Source organism: Nycticebus coucang, chromosome 2 (assembly GCF_027406575.1).
Source record: "Nycticebus coucang isolate mNycCou1 chromosome 2, mNycCou1.pri, whole genome shotgun sequence".
In the NCBI taxonomy this organism is placed as follows: domain Eukaryota; kingdom Metazoa; phylum Chordata; class Mammalia; order Primates; family Lorisidae; genus Nycticebus; species Nycticebus coucang.
Genome location: NC_069781.1, coordinates 118,454,356 through 118,473,253, shown reverse-complemented (window position 1 = coordinate 118,473,253; position 18,898 = coordinate 118,454,356). Strand labels below are relative to the sequence as shown.

The following is an 18,898-nucleotide window of genomic DNA, read 5'->3' as shown; positions in this document are numbered from 1 at the left end:
CGCCTCCCGCGGGGACGTCACAAAAAGGACCCCAAAAGCACGGCAGGTGGGCCGGGGTGGCGCAGCCCAGCCCAGCCCTGCCCACCTCCCAGCACACAGGCGTCCTCGGAGCTCGTCTGCGCGGGGCGACCTGCAGGGTCAGAAGCGCCAGGCGCCCGCGCGGCCCCTCCCTCCCGGCGTGCAAGCGGGGCGGGGAGGGTGACTGCATTTCCCGGCGTGCCCCGCGGGCGGGCGCGCAGGCGCGGACGGGCAGGGCGGCGGCGCGCAGGCGCAGCGTGGGGCGGGGCGGGGCGCGGGAGCCGAGCCGAGGCTAGGGCCGGGCGGGCGGCGGCGCCAGACCTGGTGGAGCGCTCGGGGGCCCCGGGCGGCGGCGGCGGCGGCGTAGAGGAGGAGGAAGGCGGCGGCGGCCCCGGCGGCTCCCCCCCAGCCGGCGCGCGACCCGGCCCGTCTCGCGAGCTCGCGGCGGCCCCGCGTCCTAGCGCGCCCCCGACCCCGGGCCCCTCCGCCGCCGCCGCCGCCATGGCCAGGCCGCTGGTGCCCAGCTCGCAGAAGGCGCTGCTGCTCGAGCTTAAGGGGCTACAGGAGGAGCCAGTCGAGGGCTTCCGGGTGACGCTGGTGGACGAAGGCGACCTATACAACTGGGAGGTGGCCATCTTCGGGCCCCCCAATACCTACTACGAAGGTGGCTACTTCAAGGTGAGCCTGCCGAGCCCTGCTCGGCCCCCGCGCTCGGATCCAGGAACCCCAGGCGAGTTCAGGCGTCGGGGGCCGCAGTTCTGCCCACCCCCCCATTCCCTGGGCCCCTGTCCTGGGCGGGCCCCACACTCTTCTGGCTTGCCGCTCAATTTCCCTGTTGTGATCCGGTCCCCGCCCGCACCCTCGTCGGTCAAGCTGCGAGGCCCTTCGGTCGCTCCTGCAGTCTGGCCCTGGAGTCCCAGAGAACCCTCAGTTCTCTTAAGGACCAAAGGCCTATCTGTCTCCCAGCTAATCTCCTACCTCCTCTGAGCTAATCTCCTACCTTCTCTGTCTCCAAGAGGCCCGAAACGCTTTTTTGTCTGGGTGTGGAGCTCTTATTTACCTCGCCCTGGGAGGGCTCCGGCCCCCTGCCCCTCCTTCGGCCCGGCCCTGCAGGGATGGTGGAGGGAAAGCCCGGGCAGACCCCCAGCCTTTCAGCTGCCTTCCCCGCCCTCTCCCCAGAGGACACAAAGAGGCTTCCCAGAACCAGCGAGCTGCTATTGTTGGGGAACTCAGAGCCGATGGGGAAGGGTGGGAGGCCAGCCAGGGGTTCCTTGCTCGGTTCCAACAAAGGCCCGGATGAGGCTTTGGCAGCCGAGACCTGCTTGGAAAGCGGCCACCCATGCCGGTAGTAGCCGGCCAGGCACTCCGGGCTTCATCCCCAGCTTTATGTAACCTGTTCTCTAGAAAAGGGTAAGGTAGGAGCCATTCCTCCACCCCCAGGCCCTTGGCTCCTGCCAGCGTCGTGGACCCGGACCTCCAAGGCTCAGGGCTCCTCTTTCACCCTAGCTGGCCTTTCTCAGATTCCCCCAAGCAGGTGGCTTCTTGCGACCCAAATCTCTATTTCTGGGCCATATTTCTGCTCTCTGGTGACTTCGTTCCAAGCAGTGTCTTGTTTTCGTTGTTTTGGGGGCAGGGAGACTGTGTTTCTGTCTGGCATAGAAAGTACTTAGGCCAAAACCAAGGCAGTTTTCTTGATCTCACAGTCTGAGCCCTGCCATAGTGGCCTTCTCTCAGAACCCCAGGACCACCTTATTGGGGTCTCTTTGCATGTAAGATAGGGAATGAGCCCCCCTATACAGGAATATGCTGCTGTCACTACATGCCGAGAGCATAGTCTGCTTTTGCTTTGGCTAGAAGGCCAGGTGGCAGCAGAAACCACAACACAGGCAGGCTGCAGGTGTGGGGCCATAGGGGTGATGCTACCTGGACAGATGTTTCTTTGCACTCTGGGCTAATGTAATGTTTGGACTGCGCTTGCTCAGTGACTGTGAGGTCAACAGCCTGGTGGGGGCAGGGTGGGGAGCCTGATGCCTGAATTGGTTCTGGGTTACAGCCTGGATTGAGAGGGGATGAGTAGGAACAGCCTTGGGTCCTACAACTGGGACCCTGCCTCCCCAGACAGGGAGTGGGGTTCAGGCTGAGAAGCCTCCCAGGTCACCAGGTGGTTTAAGCAGTCCCCCACCAATCTCTTTTATCTGCTTGAGGGAGTAGCTGTCAGGATTGGGCTCTGCTTAGAGCAGGGGTAACTGAGCCCCACCATGAGGCCTGGCCTCTAAAAGAGGCGGCTACTCTGGAAGGAAAAAGGACAGGATTCTGGCTCATCACAAGGGATGAGGCCAGAGCTTTTTGGGCTGGCATTAGGGGGATTATCGCGTCTTCCTGGAGAACAAAATGTGGAGAATCTGCCAGACCTCAGTCACTTTTGCTGCAGGGTCTGCCTTCTCCTCTGTAGCCAGGGTGGGAACTGGGATGGCTCTGCCACCCCCTAACCAGGACTTTCCTTTGCCAAGTGTGCTTGGATTAGGGGTGTAGAAACAGAATTTGTGACGTGCCTGAGACCATTGCTGCTTCCCTGCCACTTCCTAAAGTGTCTTGCTCTGGCAGCCAGGTCTTGCCTATTTCTCCTTTGTGAGCCTTAGTGAGCTCTTGAGGAGCAGTGCTGTGAGCTGCACGTGGGGAGCAGAGACCCTCTCCACAGCTTGCTTGCTCTCTGCTCTTGAGCAAGGTGCTGTGCTGTCCTCCTCTGAGCATCAATGCATTTAGAAGTAAAAGGTGGGCGGCGCCTGTGGCTCAAGGAGTAGGGCGCCGGTCCCATATGCCGGAGGTGGCGGGTTCAAACCCAGCCCCGGCCAAAAAAAAAAAAAGAAGTAAAAGGTGTTTCTAGGAGTGCTTAAAACAAGAGTCATGGTTCTCCCTGCTCTGCTGTAAGATCTTGGCGTTGGGTACCTGGAGTCTCTGGGAACTTCCAGGCAGGGTCTGAGGCCCAAGTTCAAGGCTTGCTCTCTGGCTATATAGGCAAGTAACTTGCCTCCTGAGACCTCAGCATGTTTGCCTTCCAATGGAAGGATACCCCCTGAGTCCCCTCTATAGCTAGGAGGGGCTTCTCCAAAGATCAGACTTTAGGAGGCTGCAGCAAAGCTGGCCCCAACCTCAGCCCCTTGGAGCTTGAAGCACCACTTGGACTTGTGGCCTGGACCCCTGGTGCCTGATACTGTGGCCCAAGGAGTCTTCCTTGTTTACCTGCTGACACTCCAGGAGAGCAGTGGGCAGGTATCATAACTTAGACCACAAGCCAGCAGCTCTGTCATCTGGACAAGTGGCTCAGATTACACCTTTTGTGGCTGCCCTTGGCCTTAAGCCCTGAGCCCCCAGGGCCTGGTTAGCTGTTAGGGGAAATGCTTCTGTGACCTGTAGTTCTGCCTGCCTGACCCCCCCCCCCCCCAAAGAGCAGACACCTAAGGGCAGATGGCCTTTGCTGACTCATCTCCTAGAGCCTGGCCCAGGGCAGGTGTTCAAAGTGTTTGCTGAGTGAGCACATGTCTCTTCTAACCCTCCCACAACCTGGCTGCCACAGCCCCAGAGGTACAGTCCTGGGCTTGGGCCTCCAGCTTGAGGGTGAGGCTGGGCCTGAACTCTCTACCGGTGTGTTCAGCAGACTGCTAGGGAGTGTCTGCTGCCTGGATCTCAACTCCTGGCCTGGCCTGTCAGGGGCTCAGAGCTGCTTCAACAGTCCCCATGCTTCCCAGCAGCTGTGCTGGCCCAGGCCCTAGCCATCTGGACTGCTAGGGGCTGGGATCAGCTCAGGTGACTCAGTCAAGGGCTGAAGTGGCCTGTTGTAGACCTGACCCCAGACCCATCCCTCCTATGGCCAAGATGGCACAGCTCTCTCACTTACACACTAGCACTCAAGAGTGACCTGCCCAGGTCATCCTGTAAAATGGCCCAGGCAGTGGGGGGAGATAGGCTCTAGCTGAGGCCCTGCTTTCTGCCCAACCTCTGCAGGCACGCCTCAAGTTCCCCATTGACTACCCTTACTCCCCACCGGCCTTTCGGTTCCTGACCAAGATGTGGCACCCTAACATCTATGAGGTGAGCCAACCTCCCTTCATGGTATGGGGTCTTTGCAGGTGTGGGTGAGTGGGAGCTGGAGGAGGGGCAGTGACAGGCACCCAGAGGCCAGTGCTGACCTGTCCCCCCTCCTCACACAGACAGGGGACGTGTGCATCTCCATCCTCCACCCCCCAGTCGACGACCCCCAGAGTGGGGAACTGCCCTCGGAACGGTGGAATCCCACCCAGAATGTCAGGTAGGCTGAGCTCCCTGCCTACGGGGAAGCCTGCTGCACTGTGCTATTTACCCACCAGCCTACCTCCAGGAAGGTACTCAGGACGCCTGGGGCTGGCCCCACCATCTGGAACAAAATGGAGCTATCCCATCCACCTCTTCCTGGCCCTGTCTCCAAGGGTGGCCTCATTTCACTGTATATACCACCCATGACTAGGTCCCTATGTACTGGTACCTTGCATTGGTACCTGCCTAACCTCAAGTCCAGCCCAGACAGTACATGCAGGGGGTGAGGGCATCTCCCAGGATCTGAAGGAGGTAGTCCAGGCTTGTTACCCCACTGATCGTGGCATGGGAGCCAATGGTGGGTGGGAGGAAGACCAGTGCAGGTCTGGCTGGAGCTCAGCACCTCTTTGCTCCAACTCCTGCCGTCCTGGGGGCCTGGAACACAGCGAGAGTCTGTGAGAAGGCCAGCCGGATGTCATCTGGAGATGGCAGGGGCAATGGTGCCCCTGGCCACATCTACAAGACCACAGTGCCTTCTCAGAGTCTGAGAGAAGCGAGAGGCTCGGGTTCCCTGGGTATGCTCAGCCTCCTGGCTCCTGTTTGCAACCTGGATTCAAGCTGGGTGGTACAGCCACAGCAGAGCCCACGTAGGCTCTTCCATGCCTGACTCAGTCTCTCTCTAGGACCATCCTCCTGAGCGTGATCTCTCTCCTCAATGAGCCCAACACCTTCTCGCCAGCCAACGTGGATGCCTCGGTGATGTACAGGAAGTGGAAAGAGAGCAAAGGGAAGGACCGGGAGTACACAGACATCATCCGGTGAGGGCAGGCAGGACTTTTTGCAGAACAGACTCCTAAAACAGAGTGTCAGCTCAGCCACCTTGTCCCTACTGTGTCCCCAGCACAGCAAGGATTAGGGAAGCTTCTTGGGTGCTGGCTCTTTATGGACCACATCTGCCCGTGGAAAGCCAAGTCTGTGGCTGGAAGGGTTCCAGCACAACTTCTAGTTTTTCTTCTTTTTTAAAAGTTTTTGTTTCTTTTTATTATGAATACTACAAGCAAGTGAGCATATAGTATAAATGTAACCAGGCATGGTGGCATATGCCTGTAGTCCCAGCTACTCAGGAGACTTCACGTGGGAGGATTGCTTGAGCTCTAGGAGTTAGAGGCTACCATTAGCTCTGATCACACCACTGCATTCCAACGTGGGCGACAGAGCAAAACCCTATCTCTAAAAGATAAATAAGCAAGTAAATATACATAACTCAGGATATGTACAGCATAGTGGTAGATGTATAATGTAGGGCATATGCCTGTATATCCACACACTGGCGATAGTGTAGAATATGAGGAGCACCCCTACCTACCAGCTATCAGCAAGGCTTTACCACTGTGTTTTGTTTCCTAATTAAACTCCAGACATGCCTGGCCTTTCCTGTGTCCCGCGCCCCCTACCTACCCAGCCCCAAGGAGATCCCTGTACATGTGACAATGTCTGCAGAAATTCAGGTCAGGCTGTACATATGCCATCCTGCTACGTGATTCTGTCAGTCAGCCTTGTTTTGAGTATTACTGAGATTATGCATCATGTACTGTCTTAGTCATTTGTTGCCATGAACATAAACATATTTCAATAGTTTACTGCTTGAACATATCTTAAGTTTGTGATTTTGAAACTTAGAATCATTTTCCAAAAGAAGGTATTAATTTCCTGGTTATAAAAGCAGCACATTGTTGATCAATTTCCAGAATTGCCCCTTTCCATTGTTTTACATTGCATTGTTTCCACATTTTTTGTCCTATGAATACATAGGTAGGCGTCCTTGGAAAGGAACCTTTTTGGGGAATGGCAGAACTTGCTTCCAGTCAAGTCAAGTTTGAGGGGTCAGTGTGTATCTGCTGGCCCTTTGATCCTTCCTTGTTTTGTTGTATTGCGTTCTGTGAGCTGTTGTGTCCATTGTCCATTGTTACTTTTCAGCTGGGGCTCACTGACCCATTTTATGACCAACTTAACCCTTTACTAGGTTTTTTTCCCCAAAAATAATTTTTTAGTTTGTTGTTTACCTTTTGATTAAATAAAGAGTTAGACATGTACTTTGGCTGGGGGCCCAGCCATCTTATCGCATTCCTAAGTGTTTTACTGAGAGGGATGGAGGCACGTGTCCACACCTTTTGGCACAGAAGTGTTCACAATGGCTTTATTTTCCAAAAACAAGCAATACTCCAAATATTAGTAGGTGAAAGTTGAGCAGAATAGAGGTGTGAGCCCCACACTCACATGGAAGCCACCTGGCAGAAGGAGTGCCTGGCACTTGGTCCTGTTTACAGGGCCTGTTTACAGACAGAGAAAAATGGGATGCCCAGGGGCAGTGGGGAGCTCTTGCTGCAGTGTGGGAACTCTGCACACTATGCCTTTAAACATACAAAGCTGCAAGGACAGCACTTTGTCAAGAAATTAACATGTTCATGATAGAAAATTATTTTGAGGGCCAGGCTCAGTGCCTCCTGCCTGTGATCCTAGCATTTTGCAGACCCGGGGGATCACTAGAGCCTAGGAGTTCAAGGCTACAGTGAACTATGATAACATCACTGCACTCTAGCCTGGGCAACAGAGTGAGACTCTATCTCCAAAAGAAAAGTATTTAAATAAAAATAGAAAGTCCTGTAACCTGGTGCAGTGGCTCACGCCTGTAATCCTTACACTCTGGGAGGCTGAGGTAGGTGGATTGCTTGAGCTCAGGAGTTCGACTAGCCTGAGCAAGAGCAAGAAAGACCCTGTCTCTAAAAAAAGTAAAAAATAAAAAAGTAGCTGGGTGTTGTGGCAGGAGCCTGTAGACCCATCTACTTGGGAGGCTGAGGCAAGAGGATCACTTGAGCCTAAGAGTTGGAGGTTGCTATGAGCTATGACACCACAGCACTCTACCAGGGGCAACAAAATAAGACTGTCTCAAAAAAGAAAGAAAGTCCTTTAATCGTAATAGCTAGTGGTCAATGTTTTGGTATTCCCCTTCTAGGCTTTTTTTCAATTTATATATATTTATCAAAGAATAGGAGTGTGGGCTCCGTGCCTGTAGCACAGTGGTTAAGGTGCCAGCCGCATACACTGAGGGTGGCAGATTCGAACTCAGCCCATACCAGCTAAAAACAACAATGACAGCTGCAACAAGAAATAGCCAAGCGTTGTGGCGGGCGCCTGTGTGCCCAGCTGCTTGGGAGGCTGAGGCAAGAGAATCACTTAAGCCCGAGAGTTTGAGGTTACTGTGAGCTGTGATGCCACTGTACTCTATCAAGGGCAACATGGTGAGACTCTGTCTCAACAACAACAAAAATAGGAATGTGCCATATATGTTACCTCATAACTGACCTTTTAGTTGGAGCATTTCTGCATGAGCTGACCACGCCCTGGGGACTGCAGCCTTCTGTGGTGGCTGCTCCCACTCTATCTGGTGGCTACGTGTATGGCCCACACCTTTCCCTTAGGTGGGTTTCAATTCCCAGAGCTCCACAGTTCACCTTGTGTGATCGTTTTTATGTTTGTATATGAAATTACATGTATTATCTCCACAGAGACAGAGACAAAGTCTTTAGGAAGATTGACAGCTCCTTAGTCCTTGCCCTTTTGTTACATAGTATCCCTTTATGTTTCTATCAGTTTTCTTTTCTCTGAGTGAAATTATGCACGTAAGTTTCTTCCATTAGGTCTCACCTATTTTTGTTGGTTATTCTGTGATATTTTGTGTCAGCAGAATTTTAAAAACAACTTCTAAAATGTTACATATGTAATCCTTATGCCTCTCCCTTGCTCAGACCTGGAGGAGACCCACAAGCAGATGGAGGGGCCTTTCAGCAGTGGCACCTGGTTCTGTGGATGGCCATCCTGGGCAGCATCTTGATGCTGGGCAATCACAGGGTCTAAGCAGCCATTCTGAGAAGTGCTGTGCACAAACTTGCCAACACTCTCTACTCTTACTGTGCAGATGCCCTTACAGGTCACATTCTCCCCCTACCCCTGAAATCCTAGTTCAGAAATAAAAGCCAGACTTTTTTTTAATTTTTAATTATTGTAGGTACATAATTTATCAGGTACCTGTGATGTTTGATACAGGCATATACGATGTAACAAATCAGGATAATTGGGGTATCACCTCAAGTATTTAATTATTTCTTTGTGTTAGGAGCATTCTACTTCCATTCTTTTAGCTGTTGCCAAGCGTATACTAACTTACCATTTTGTTTTGTTTTTGTTTGTTTTCAGAGTCTCAGTCACCCTGGGTTGAATACGGTAGCATCATAGTTCATAGCATCCTCAAACTTTGGGCTCAAGCAGTCCTCTTGCCTCAGCCTCCCTAGTAGCTGGGACTACAGGCGCCCACTATAATGCCTGGCTATTTTTAGACACGTGGTTTTGCTCTTGCTTAGGCTGATCTCAAACTCATGAGCTCAAGCAATCCACCTTCCTTGGCTTCCCAGAGTGCTGGGCTTACAAGCATGAGCCATTGTGCCCAGCCTATTTTTTATATTTTTAGTAGAGGCGAGGTCTTGCTCTTGCTAAGGCTAGTCTCAAACTCCTAAGCTCAAGCAATCCACCCACCTCAACCTCCCAAGTACTAGGATTATAGGCGTGAGTTACTGTACCCAGCCAACAATAACTTTGTTGACTAGAGTCACTTTGTTGTACTAGCAGATATTGTTTATTCTATTTAACTATCTAATATATATATACACACATACATATACATATATATATATATTTTTTTTTTTTTTTTTCCTTGAGACAGAGTCTCACTTTGTCTCCCTCAGTAGAGTGCCGTGGCATTACAGCTCACAGCAACCTTAAACTCTTGGGTTCAAGCGATCTTCTTGCCTCAGCCTCCCAAGTAACTGGGACTATAGATGCCCAGGCTGGTTTTTTAGAGATGAGGTCTCACTCTGGCTCAGGCTGGTCTTGAACTCATGAGCTCAGGCAATCCACCTGCCTTGGCCTCCCAGAGTGCTTGGATTACAGGCATGAGCCACCATGCCCAGCCTCTAACTATATTTTTGCACTCATTAACCGTCCCCACTTAATCTCCCCACCCTCCCACCCCCACCTTCTCATCCTCTGGTAATTGTCATTCTCCTCTCTTGTCTTCATGAGATCAGTTGGGATTTTTTGTTTGTTTCTTTTTTTGTTTTTGTTTTTTGAGACAGATTTCTCACTGTGTCACCATTGGTAGAGTGCAATGGTGTCACAGCTCACAGCAACCTCAAACTCTTGGGCTTAAGCAATTCTCTTGCCTCAGCCTCCCAAGTAGCAAGATCAATTGTTTTTAATATTTAGCTCCCATATATAAAACTTGCACAATTTGCTTTTCTGTGCTTGGCTATTTCACTTAACATAATGTTCTTCAGTTCTATCTGTGTTGTTGCAAATGACAGGATTTTGTTGTTTTGGGGGACTATATAATATTCCATTGTGTATGTATATTCCATTGATAGGCACTTAGGTTGATTCCAGTCTTGGCTTTTGTGAATATTACTGCAGTGAATATATATGCAATTATCTTCTCAATATACTGATTTTCTTTCTTTGGGACATACACCCAGCAGTGTGATTGCTGGGTCATATGGTAGTTCTATTTTGAGCCAGACTATTTTTATCCCTTAAAACTCCCTGTGGGCCAGCTCACATGTCCCACAAGGAAGGCTGGATTCTTGCTTTCTGCCTGTTTTTGAATCTTTAAGTATGCATGTTGTAGCCTTATAGCAGCCCATGTGTCTCACTCAGTTCTGTCAGGGCCCGGGTGGGTTAGGGATCCCGAGATTGTTGAACAGCACTGCTGCAGTGACGAGAAGTCACTCGTGTTAGGGGTAGAAGGCCTAGGAAAGCCCAGAAGAATTGACTCATGCACACACTCCATGGCATGTGCTTCTCATTGCCATGGTTGAGTCCAGGAATGCCCCAGAGGCTGGAGGCAGCTCTTCTCATGAACGCCTTGTTGCTGGGCACTCCCACTTGGTTCCTCATAAGAAGCTGCTGGGGTCTTGTCTGCCCATCCCCTTCACCATACCTTGCTGTGCATGCCAAGTGGATATGCACACCAGGGAGACACCCAGCTGGGAGCCGAGCCTCTGGTCATCCCTGAGGCTGTGGCCTTGTTCTTGTTTCTGTCAAGGCAGGTGTGTTGTGCCTAGCTGGCAGCAGCAATTTGACTTGGTATGGTGCACATGTCCCTGGTAGGCCACAGTCCTGCAGCCTCACCTTGTGTGCTAGTACCAGGGACATTCCTGATATATCCAGAGGTAGAGTTGGGGGCAGCCTGTAGTCTTGCTCTGTCCCTAGGCTAGAGTGCCATGGCCTCAGCCTAGCTCATAGCAACCTCAAACTCATGGGTTCAAGTGATCCTCCTACCCAGCCTCCTGAGTAGCTGGGACTACAGGCATGTGCTACCATGCCTGGCTAATTTTTCTTTTCTTTTCCTTTTTGTTTTTATAAGTTTTTTTATTTTTTATTTTTTTGAGACAGAGCCTCAAGCCGTCGCCCTGGGTAGAGTGCTATGGCATCACAGCTCACAGCAACCTCAAACTCCTGGGCTCAAGTAATTCTCTCGTCTCAGCCTCCCAAGTGGGTGGGACTATAGGTGCCCGCCACAATGCCCAGCCATTTTTTGGTTGTAGCTGTCATTGTTCGGCAGGCCCGGGCTGAATTTGAACCTGCCAGCTCTGGTGTATGTGGCTGGCACCTTAGTCGCTTGAGCTACAGGCACCGAGCCTAATTTTTCTATATTTAGTAGAGACAGGGTCTTACTTTAAGCTGGTCTTAAACTCCTGACCTCAAGAAATCCTTTCACCTCGGCCTCCCAGAGCGCTAGGATTGCAGGCATGTGCTACCATGCCAGATCAGTCTTACTAGTAAGACTTTAAAATCCTACTTAGTGGGCAGCAGCTGTGGCCACCTCTGCTTTGGTTTTCTCCCTCACTTTCCCTTGGCTGATCCTGCCTTCCCATCGTGCTTCAGCCTTGGACTTCTTTCCTTGCTTCTAAGTTCAGGAGGCCTGTGTGTGGCACCCCTGGTGCACATTGCTGAGTTCTGTGTCTGGTGTTACGTGTTGGGCAAGGACAGGTTTGGCTTATTCTTTCCCAGCCCTACCTGCATCCAACGTCATGCTGGGCTCACCTCCTGTCCCCACCTGGGCCTCCTGGGCCTCTTGCCTCTGCTTGGTTCTCCTCTTCTCTGGCATTTCCTTCTGGGTGTCCACCTTTGCAGGGTGGCCACTGGTTACCATGTTGAGAGGGCCTTGAGCATTGGGCATGTGGCATCCTTGGGGACAGAGCAGGCCTGGGTGTGAGCAGCATTCTCACCTGCCTTATCCCCCCCAGGAAGCAGGTCCTGGGGACCAAGGTGGATGCAGAGCGTGATGGTGTGAAGGTGCCCACCACCCTGGCCGAGTACTGCGTGAAGACCAAGGCACCTGCGCCCGACGAGGGCTCGGACCTCTTATATGACTACTACTGCGAGGATGGCGACGGGGAGGAAGCTGACAGCTGCTTTGGGGACGACGAAGACGACTCTGGCAATGAGGGGTCCTGACAGCGCGTGCTCCGCCAAAATAAACTTAACAGAGTTTTACCTCACTAGGACTGGACCGAATGGGCTTCTTAGGTGGCGGACTCTACCTCATGGGAGGTTTTGTGTTGGTTCCCCATACCCTTTAATTGTTTATTTTAGGTCTTTTTTTCCTTCCCTATATTTGTTTTGGGTTTTCCTCTGCTTCAGATAAGAGGGGCTGCTCCACTGTCCACATTGATCCGGGACCTAGGGCCTGGGACAGGCTGTGGCTGCCATCTCCCCCTTGAGAAGGCAGCATGGCCCTGACTGCTGCTCGGATGCCCTGACTTTGGGTACTGGCCACATCCCAGAGGAGCCACATGAAGCTACAGATGGGACCGTATAGGGGCCAGCTCCCTGCTGCTGTCCCAAGTGTGGGGGCCTGAGGGCCTGAAGGCTGGGCAGCTCCATGGTCTGGAGCCAGAGACTTGGTGTGTTTCCCAGCTTATGAGTGGACAGATTAGCTATGGCCACCTCTTCTCTCTGCTTTGGTTTGTTTGAAATCCAAATAAAACTGCTTTATGAGAAGACAGAGAACCTCTCCTTGGGAGGGAGAGCAGCCAGGAAGTCCACTTGTGACCAAGTGTTGCCCCCCCCAAACATCCATGGTGGGTAGGGGGGCCACATCCCAGCAGATCTGTGGGGTCTGAGCAGAAGGAGGCTGGTTTACTTTGCATGTATCCCAGATCGCCACTGGCCTGTGGACTGATTCTTATGGCCCAGAATTCCCCAAAGGTGGAAATGAGCTCTGGCTGGAGCTCTCAGGTAGACAGTGATCTTGCCTGCCAAATCTGGGATGGGGATCACTGCAGCCCTTGGGTACAACTGGAAATTCCAGGAGCAGCTGGACTCAGATCAAGTGGTACCCTCAGAACCAGATCTCCTTCTAGCATTGGGCTCTCCCACCTTTGGGCTTCTGTGTCTGCCCTGGAGGCCTCCAGTTGCCCACAACACAGCCAGTCTCTCTAACCAGAAGGCCATGGGCACATTGGGTGGAGGCAGGATCCAGACAGCCTCTTGGTGGGGCCAGTGCTGAGATAGCTGCATGCCCTCTGCCAGCCCTGGCTGCACTACAGCGGATGCAGCATTGCCATCTGGCCACCCGTTATTGAACACAAATGAATTGCCTACATTTAAAACTTGGAAGATTGACCGGGCGCAGTGCCTCACATCTATAATCCTAACACTGGGATGCCAAAGTGGCTGGATTGCTTGAGCTCAGGAGTTTGAGACCAGCCTAAGCAAGAGCCAGACCCCAACTTGGCGGGGGAAAAAAGATAAAACTTGGAAGATTGTGGGCTGGGCACAGTGGCTTGTGCCTATCATCCTAGCACTCTGGGAGGCTGAGGTGGGAGAACAGCTTGAGCTCAGGAGTTCAATGCGAGCCTGTAATCCCAACTTACTTGAGAGACTGATAGGAGAGTCACTTGAGCCCTGGAGGCTGAGGCCGCAAATACTGGTGATGACGCCACTGCATTCTAGCCCAGAGACACAAGACTGTCTCAAAAAAAAACTTGTGGTGGGTGCCTGTAGTTCCAGCTACTTGGGAGGCTGAAGCAAGAGAATTGCTTAAGCCCAAGAGTTTGAAGTCCCAAGAGCTTGAATTTGCTGTGAGCTATTATAGCCATGGCACTCTACCCGGGGCAACAGCTTGAGACTCTGTCCCAAAAAAAAATAAATAAATAAAGATTATACACCCAACCACCTTAATTCCTGGCTTTGCTTACACCCAGAGGGCTGCCCCCAAGGCAACCTTGGCCTCAGTCCAGGAGGTCTAGCCTGGATAGAAGCATGCACTCCACCACCACCTCCCCCATTGCCAGCCACTGTGCATCCTTCTGAATATGGAGCTCCCCAGCCTCCCAGCCCTCATAGCCTCTGTGAGCTGCATGGGGAGCCCCTCTAAGTGCTCAGCAGGTGCCAGCTCCCTCAATCACCAAAGCAGTGACCCAGCAGCAGATCCCATGTTATGAAATTATATCAGCACAGCCACACACACTGCTTTGTGTATCATCCTAAGGGCAGAACTGAGCCGTTTCAGTGTTTGGCCCTTTACAAAAGTTTGCCAACCTACCCCTCCCTGCCACCCTCAGCTCCTTCCTGATCTGGCCCCACCTGCTCTCCCTTGGGCCACTTCTTCCTGTTCCCAGTGGCATAGGCTCCTGCTGGTCAGCTAGTCAGGCAGGGTGGGGGGCTTGTCTGCTCCACTGGGGTGACTCAGACCCTGGGAGGCTGAAGTCATAGAAGGCATTGGGCTCCTGAGCTGGGGGCATTCCCAGGCTGGCTTCACTTGCCATAACACCCAGGTATGGCCTCCATGTGTTGACTGGGCTTCTGGCAGCATGGACCAGTCAAACTCCAAGCTGAGAGGCCCAGGAGCTAGGTCATTTCTGGCCAGCCTCTAGCCCATACCATTGCCACCCATATTCAAGGGGCAGGGACGCAGGCCCCACCCCTTGAGTGGCACCTGGTACAGCCCTGCAGCCAAGATGTGAAACCACCCCTCTGGCCTCCCCCACTCCTCAGACCATCCCCCACATGACTCCCAAAGGACCTTTGGGACAGGTCTCATGCCACTATCTGGAGCCAGCCAGCCAGCTGGACTCCTGCAACTTCCTAGCTGTGGGCAAGTGGCCGCCACTCAGAAAATCAGTGCTCCAAGCTGCAAAGTGGGGGTAATTCTGAGGGTTGAGCACTAAGGGTTGAATTTCCGATATACAACAAATAATTTTTACTGTACATATATATATCGCCATATTTTCAGTACACACAAAAACAATGGCCTATCTGAAATTTAAATCTAACTGAGCACCTCCTATTTGTAGTTAATAAATCTGGCTACCCTGATCTAATGGAAATGCCTCCTGGAGTTGTTAGGATTGAATGAGGTAGAACACATGAACATTTAGTTTTACTTAATTCATCACATACCCTGTGGGGTAAAACTTCACAGTATGATTGCAGGTTGCGTGTCCTCCAATGACTGGGTGGTGGCTTTCTCCAGAGTACCCAGCATACAGCAGGTAAGTTCACCCACCTTTTGTGATCAATTTTTCCAACCTTTTGTAATTTATGTTGGACCCTTCCAACTGCAAGTGACAGAGGGCCCAACTCAAATTAACACAAGCAAAATAGAATTTTATTGGCTTTCATGACTCACAAGGCAGGGCTTTTAGGCATAGCTGGATCCAAATACTGGATCTGTCCAGATTCTGTCTCCACACAACAATGGGCGCCAGAAAAACAGCCCCTCAAAGATGTTCATACTCTACTCCCAGAATATGTGTGAACATGTTACCTTATTGTCAGAAGGAACTCTGAAAATGGAAGGTCATCCTAGATTACCCAGCAGACCCAGTGTCATCACAAGGTCCTTCATGTGAAGAGGCAGGCTCCTGCTGGTCAGCTAGTCAGGCACGGTGAGGGGCTTGTCTCTACTCCACTGGGGTGAGTCAGACCCTGGGAGGCTGAAGTCATAGAAGTTATAGAAGGCAGGTAAGAGTCAGAGACTAGAAAATGCTGACTGCTGACTCTGAAGGGGGAAAAGGGGGTCCTGAGCTGAGGGATTTGGTCAGCTTCTCAATGCTAGAAAAGGTGGGAGATGGGTCCTCCCCAGATCTCCCAGATGAACCACACCCTGATGTTAGCCCAGTGAGGCCTTTGTCAGACTCTGACCCCCAGGACCGTGAGAGAGTAAGTTTAGATCACCAAATATGTAATAATTTGTTTAAGCAGCAAGAGGAAGCCAGTATACCCCCAAGCTTCACCTGGATGGGCCTCATTCTCAAATGGGATTCTCTCTTCTTGAGAGCACGCCTTAGATTGACTTCCTTCCAGCTCCAAGTCTGGTAGAAAGGGAGGGGTTCATGAAAAGTTCTGAGCCATGTTTTTTGGGGAGCCAGCTGGGATCAGGGCTTCTTCCACCCCTAACCAGAAAGGGGGATGGAGCCTTCTGATTGGCTGGTCTAGGTTGTGTGGCATGTGGAAGGGGTGCAGCCCCAGGAAGGCTCAGTGGGGCTTCTGGACACCTGCCCAGGGCAGACATCACCAGCTGATCCCAGCCCTCCATGCACTGAGCCTGGCTGAGAGCCTCAAGTTTGCAATATCTCCTAAGTGCCCAAAGCAACAGGAGTGTCTGTAGCCTTTTTGCTCATGATAACCAAACACCAGAAACAGCCTAGTCATCATCCATCAGCTAAGAAATGGACAAACATATGGTCCATCCACACACTGGACTACCATTCAACCATGAAGAGAAAGGAGGTTCTGACACAGCTACAATGTGTATGGGCCTTGAGGACATGGTGCTCAGTGAGTGAAGTCAGACACAGAAGGATACGCAGTGTGAGATTCCACTCATAGGTTCCTAGTGTCATCAGATTCACAGAGACAGAAAGTAGAAGGGTGGATGCCAGGAGTTGGGAAGGGGGTGCGAGTTAATGTATCATGGGGACAGTTTCAGTTTCAGAAGATGAGAAAATTCTGAAGATAGAGGGTGGTCATGGTTGCACAACAGTATGAATGTGCGTAATGCCACTGAACTGTGCACTTGAAAATGGTTAAGATGGTGAATTTTATGTAATGTGTATTTTGTCACAATTAGAAAAAATGCAAATAAAAATCACATTAAAACCACACAAAGTATGTATAGAAGGATTTGATGCTGTATATTCATTGATAAATTTTTGTTACATTTTCAAGTGTGATCATGGTAACGTGGTTTTATCTTAAAAAAGTTATCTTTCAGAACCACTTTTGTGTGGTGAGAAAGGCCATGAGGCAGAGCTGCAGGCGCTGCCTCCCTTACAGAAGGAGCAGGTGAGGGTTGGCCGGTTCCCACCCTGTGCCCCAAGCAGGATGGAGGCCCACTGGTGCACACTGCAAGGGGCTATGTGGGCAGGTAAGTGGGAGCTGGACTGTGGGGAAAACTGAGGCCCAAAACCCTCAAGGGGTCCACAGATGCCAGCACCCTGGACATGAGAGCAGAAAACAGAAAACAGTGAGTTTTCCCTTCATCACTGTCAGGAGACCCTAAGACTTCTTTCCAGAATATAGGGAAGAGGCAGCTGTCAACCTGTCCACACATCCATCCTCCCAGCAAGACCCCACTGGGAGGGCAGGGCTGCGACACCCAAGATTTTAGACCAGGTGACAGCGGCTCGTGTGGGATTAGAGATCTAAGATGGGCAGATGTAGGGACCCAGCCATGCACCCCTATCCTCCTGTTCACCTGTCCCTGTTTCCCAAACCCACACTATTCTAGACCTGTTGTAAATAAGGCAAACCTGAGGCCTGCCCTGGTGTGGCAGGTAGGCTTGTGCAGAGAGCAGTCTGTGTATGGTGTGGCCTGGGGCAGGGGAGGCAATGGAAGGTTGGCAGTCAGTGCCAGAAAGAACAGAGCAGAGGGCAGGGCAGAGGCAGTGTGAGGGTGGTTGGGGCTCTATGACAAGCCTTGAGCTGGAGATTCCAAGGAGGACCTCAGGTTCAGGAATATCTGGGGAAGGACACTCCAGAAGCTGGGTAGCACAGGCCAAGGCCCTGCTGTGAAATGAGGCCACCAGGCCATGTGGGTCTGTTAGGTTGTGGGGAGTTTGGATTTTTATTTATTTATTTATTTATTTTTTGAGACAGAGTCTCAAACTGTCACCCTGGGTAGAGTGCCTTGGTGTCACAGCTCACAGCAACCTCAAACTCCTGGGCCCAAGCAATTCTCTTTTTTTTTTTTTTGTAGAGACAGAGTCTCACTTTATGGCCCTCGGTAGAGTGCCGTGGCATCACACAGCTCACAGCAACCTCCAACTCCTGGGCTTAAGCGATTCTCTTGCCTCAGCCTCCCGAGTAGCTGGGACTACAGGCGCCCGCCACAACGCCCGGCTATTTTTTGGTTGCAGTTTGGCCGGGGCTGGGTTTGAACCTGCCACCCTCGGTATATGGGGCCGGCGCCTTACCGACTGAGCCACAGGCGCCACCCAGGCCCAAGCAATTCTCTTGCCTCAGGCTCCCAAGTAGCTGGGACTACAGGCACCCACCACAACGCCCAGCTATGTTTTGGCCAGAGCTGGATTCGAATCTGCCAGCTCCAGTGTATGTGGCTGGCGCCCTAGCCATCTGGGCTATAGATGCTGAGACGAGAGTTTGGATTTTTAAACCATAATGGGAAATCAGACAGAGATTCTGAGCTGATTTACATTAAAATGTGTTTAATCCGGGCGGCGCCTGTGGCTTGGTCGGTAAGGCGCCGGCCCCATATACCGAGGGTGGCGGGTTCAAACCCGGCCCCCGCTGAACTGCAACCAAAAAAAAAAAAATAGCCGGGCGTTGTGGCGGGCGCCTGTAGTCCCAGCTACTCGGGAGGCTGAGGCAGGAGAATCGCTTAAGCCCAGGAGTTGGAGGTTGCTGTGAGCTGTGTGATGTCATGGCACTCTACTGAGGGCCATAAAGTGAGACTCTGTCTCTACAAAAAAAAAAAAGTTAGACTCTGTCTCTACAAAAAAAAAAAAAAAAAATGTGTTTAATCCTTTTAAATTCATGATTGGTTTAAAATAATTTTTATTTCAGCTTTATTGAGAAATGCTTAACATATTATACAATTTACCCATTTAAAGAGTGCAGTTGTGTGATTTGTAGTACACTCGCAGAGATGCGTAACCATTCCCCATCTAATTTCAGAACATTCTCACCAGCCAAAGGAACCCCTGTTCCCTCCCCAGCTCCTGGCAGCCGTGAATCCACTGACTGTCTCTGTGGATCTGCCTGTTCTGGACATTTTGAATAAATGGAGTCACACACTGGCGTGTCCTTCTGTGTCTGGTTTCTCTCACCGAGGACGATGTCTTCAAGGTCCATGCACATCGTAAGCCTGAGTCAGAGCCTCTGTTTCTTTTCATGGCGGAGTGATATTCCTGTGCGGATGGACCACGCTTTGTTTATCCACTCATCTGTGGATAGACTTCCGGGTTGCTTCCACTCCCTGGTAGTTATAAATCGTGCTGCTGTGGACCTT

General features: G+C 51.6%; 1 protein-coding gene across 2 annotated transcripts; it reads left to right on the top strand.

The window, feature by feature from the left end:
* The first annotated feature begins 294 nt into the window (after positions 1 to 294).
* Positions 295 to 13,574, top strand: CDC34 (cell division cycle 34, ubiqiutin conjugating enzyme). 2 transcript variants are annotated; one of them, XM_053581637.1, is made up of 6 exons: positions 331 to 696; positions 4,021 to 4,107; positions 4,227 to 4,324; positions 4,992 to 5,126; positions 5,727 to 5,816; positions 11,667 to 11,794. In XM_053581637.1, the coding sequence occupies exons 1-5, from the start codon at positions 520 to 522 to the stop codon at positions 5,794 to 5,796; spliced, it is 567 nt and encodes a 188-aa protein (XP_053437612.1). In that variant the 5' UTR covers positions 331 to 519; the 3' UTR covers positions 5,797 to 5,816; positions 11,667 to 11,794. The 2 variants fall into 2 exon arrangements, with proteins under 2 accessions (XP_053437614.1, XP_053437612.1); XM_053581639.1 differs by lacking the exon at positions 5,727 to 5,816 and having other exon boundaries at positions 295 to 696; positions 11,667 to 13,574.
* The last annotated feature ends 5,324 nt before the right edge of the window (positions 13,575 to 18,898 follow it).

Excerpts from the sequence above, each read along its gene's own strand:
- CDC34 (XM_053581639.1), top strand. The coding sequence starts at position 520 with ATGGCCAGGCCGCTGGTGCCCAGCTCGCAGAAGGCGCTGCTGCTCGAG. Across the intron at positions 4,325-4,991 it reads AATCCCACCCAGAATGTCAG|GACCATCCTCCTGAGCGTGA; the intron begins GTAGGCTGAGCT and ends GTCTCTCTCTAG. Across the intron at positions 5,127-11,666 it reads GAGTACACAGACATCATCCG|GAAGCAGGTCCTGGGGACCA; the intron begins GTGAGGGCAGGC and ends TATCCCCCCCAG.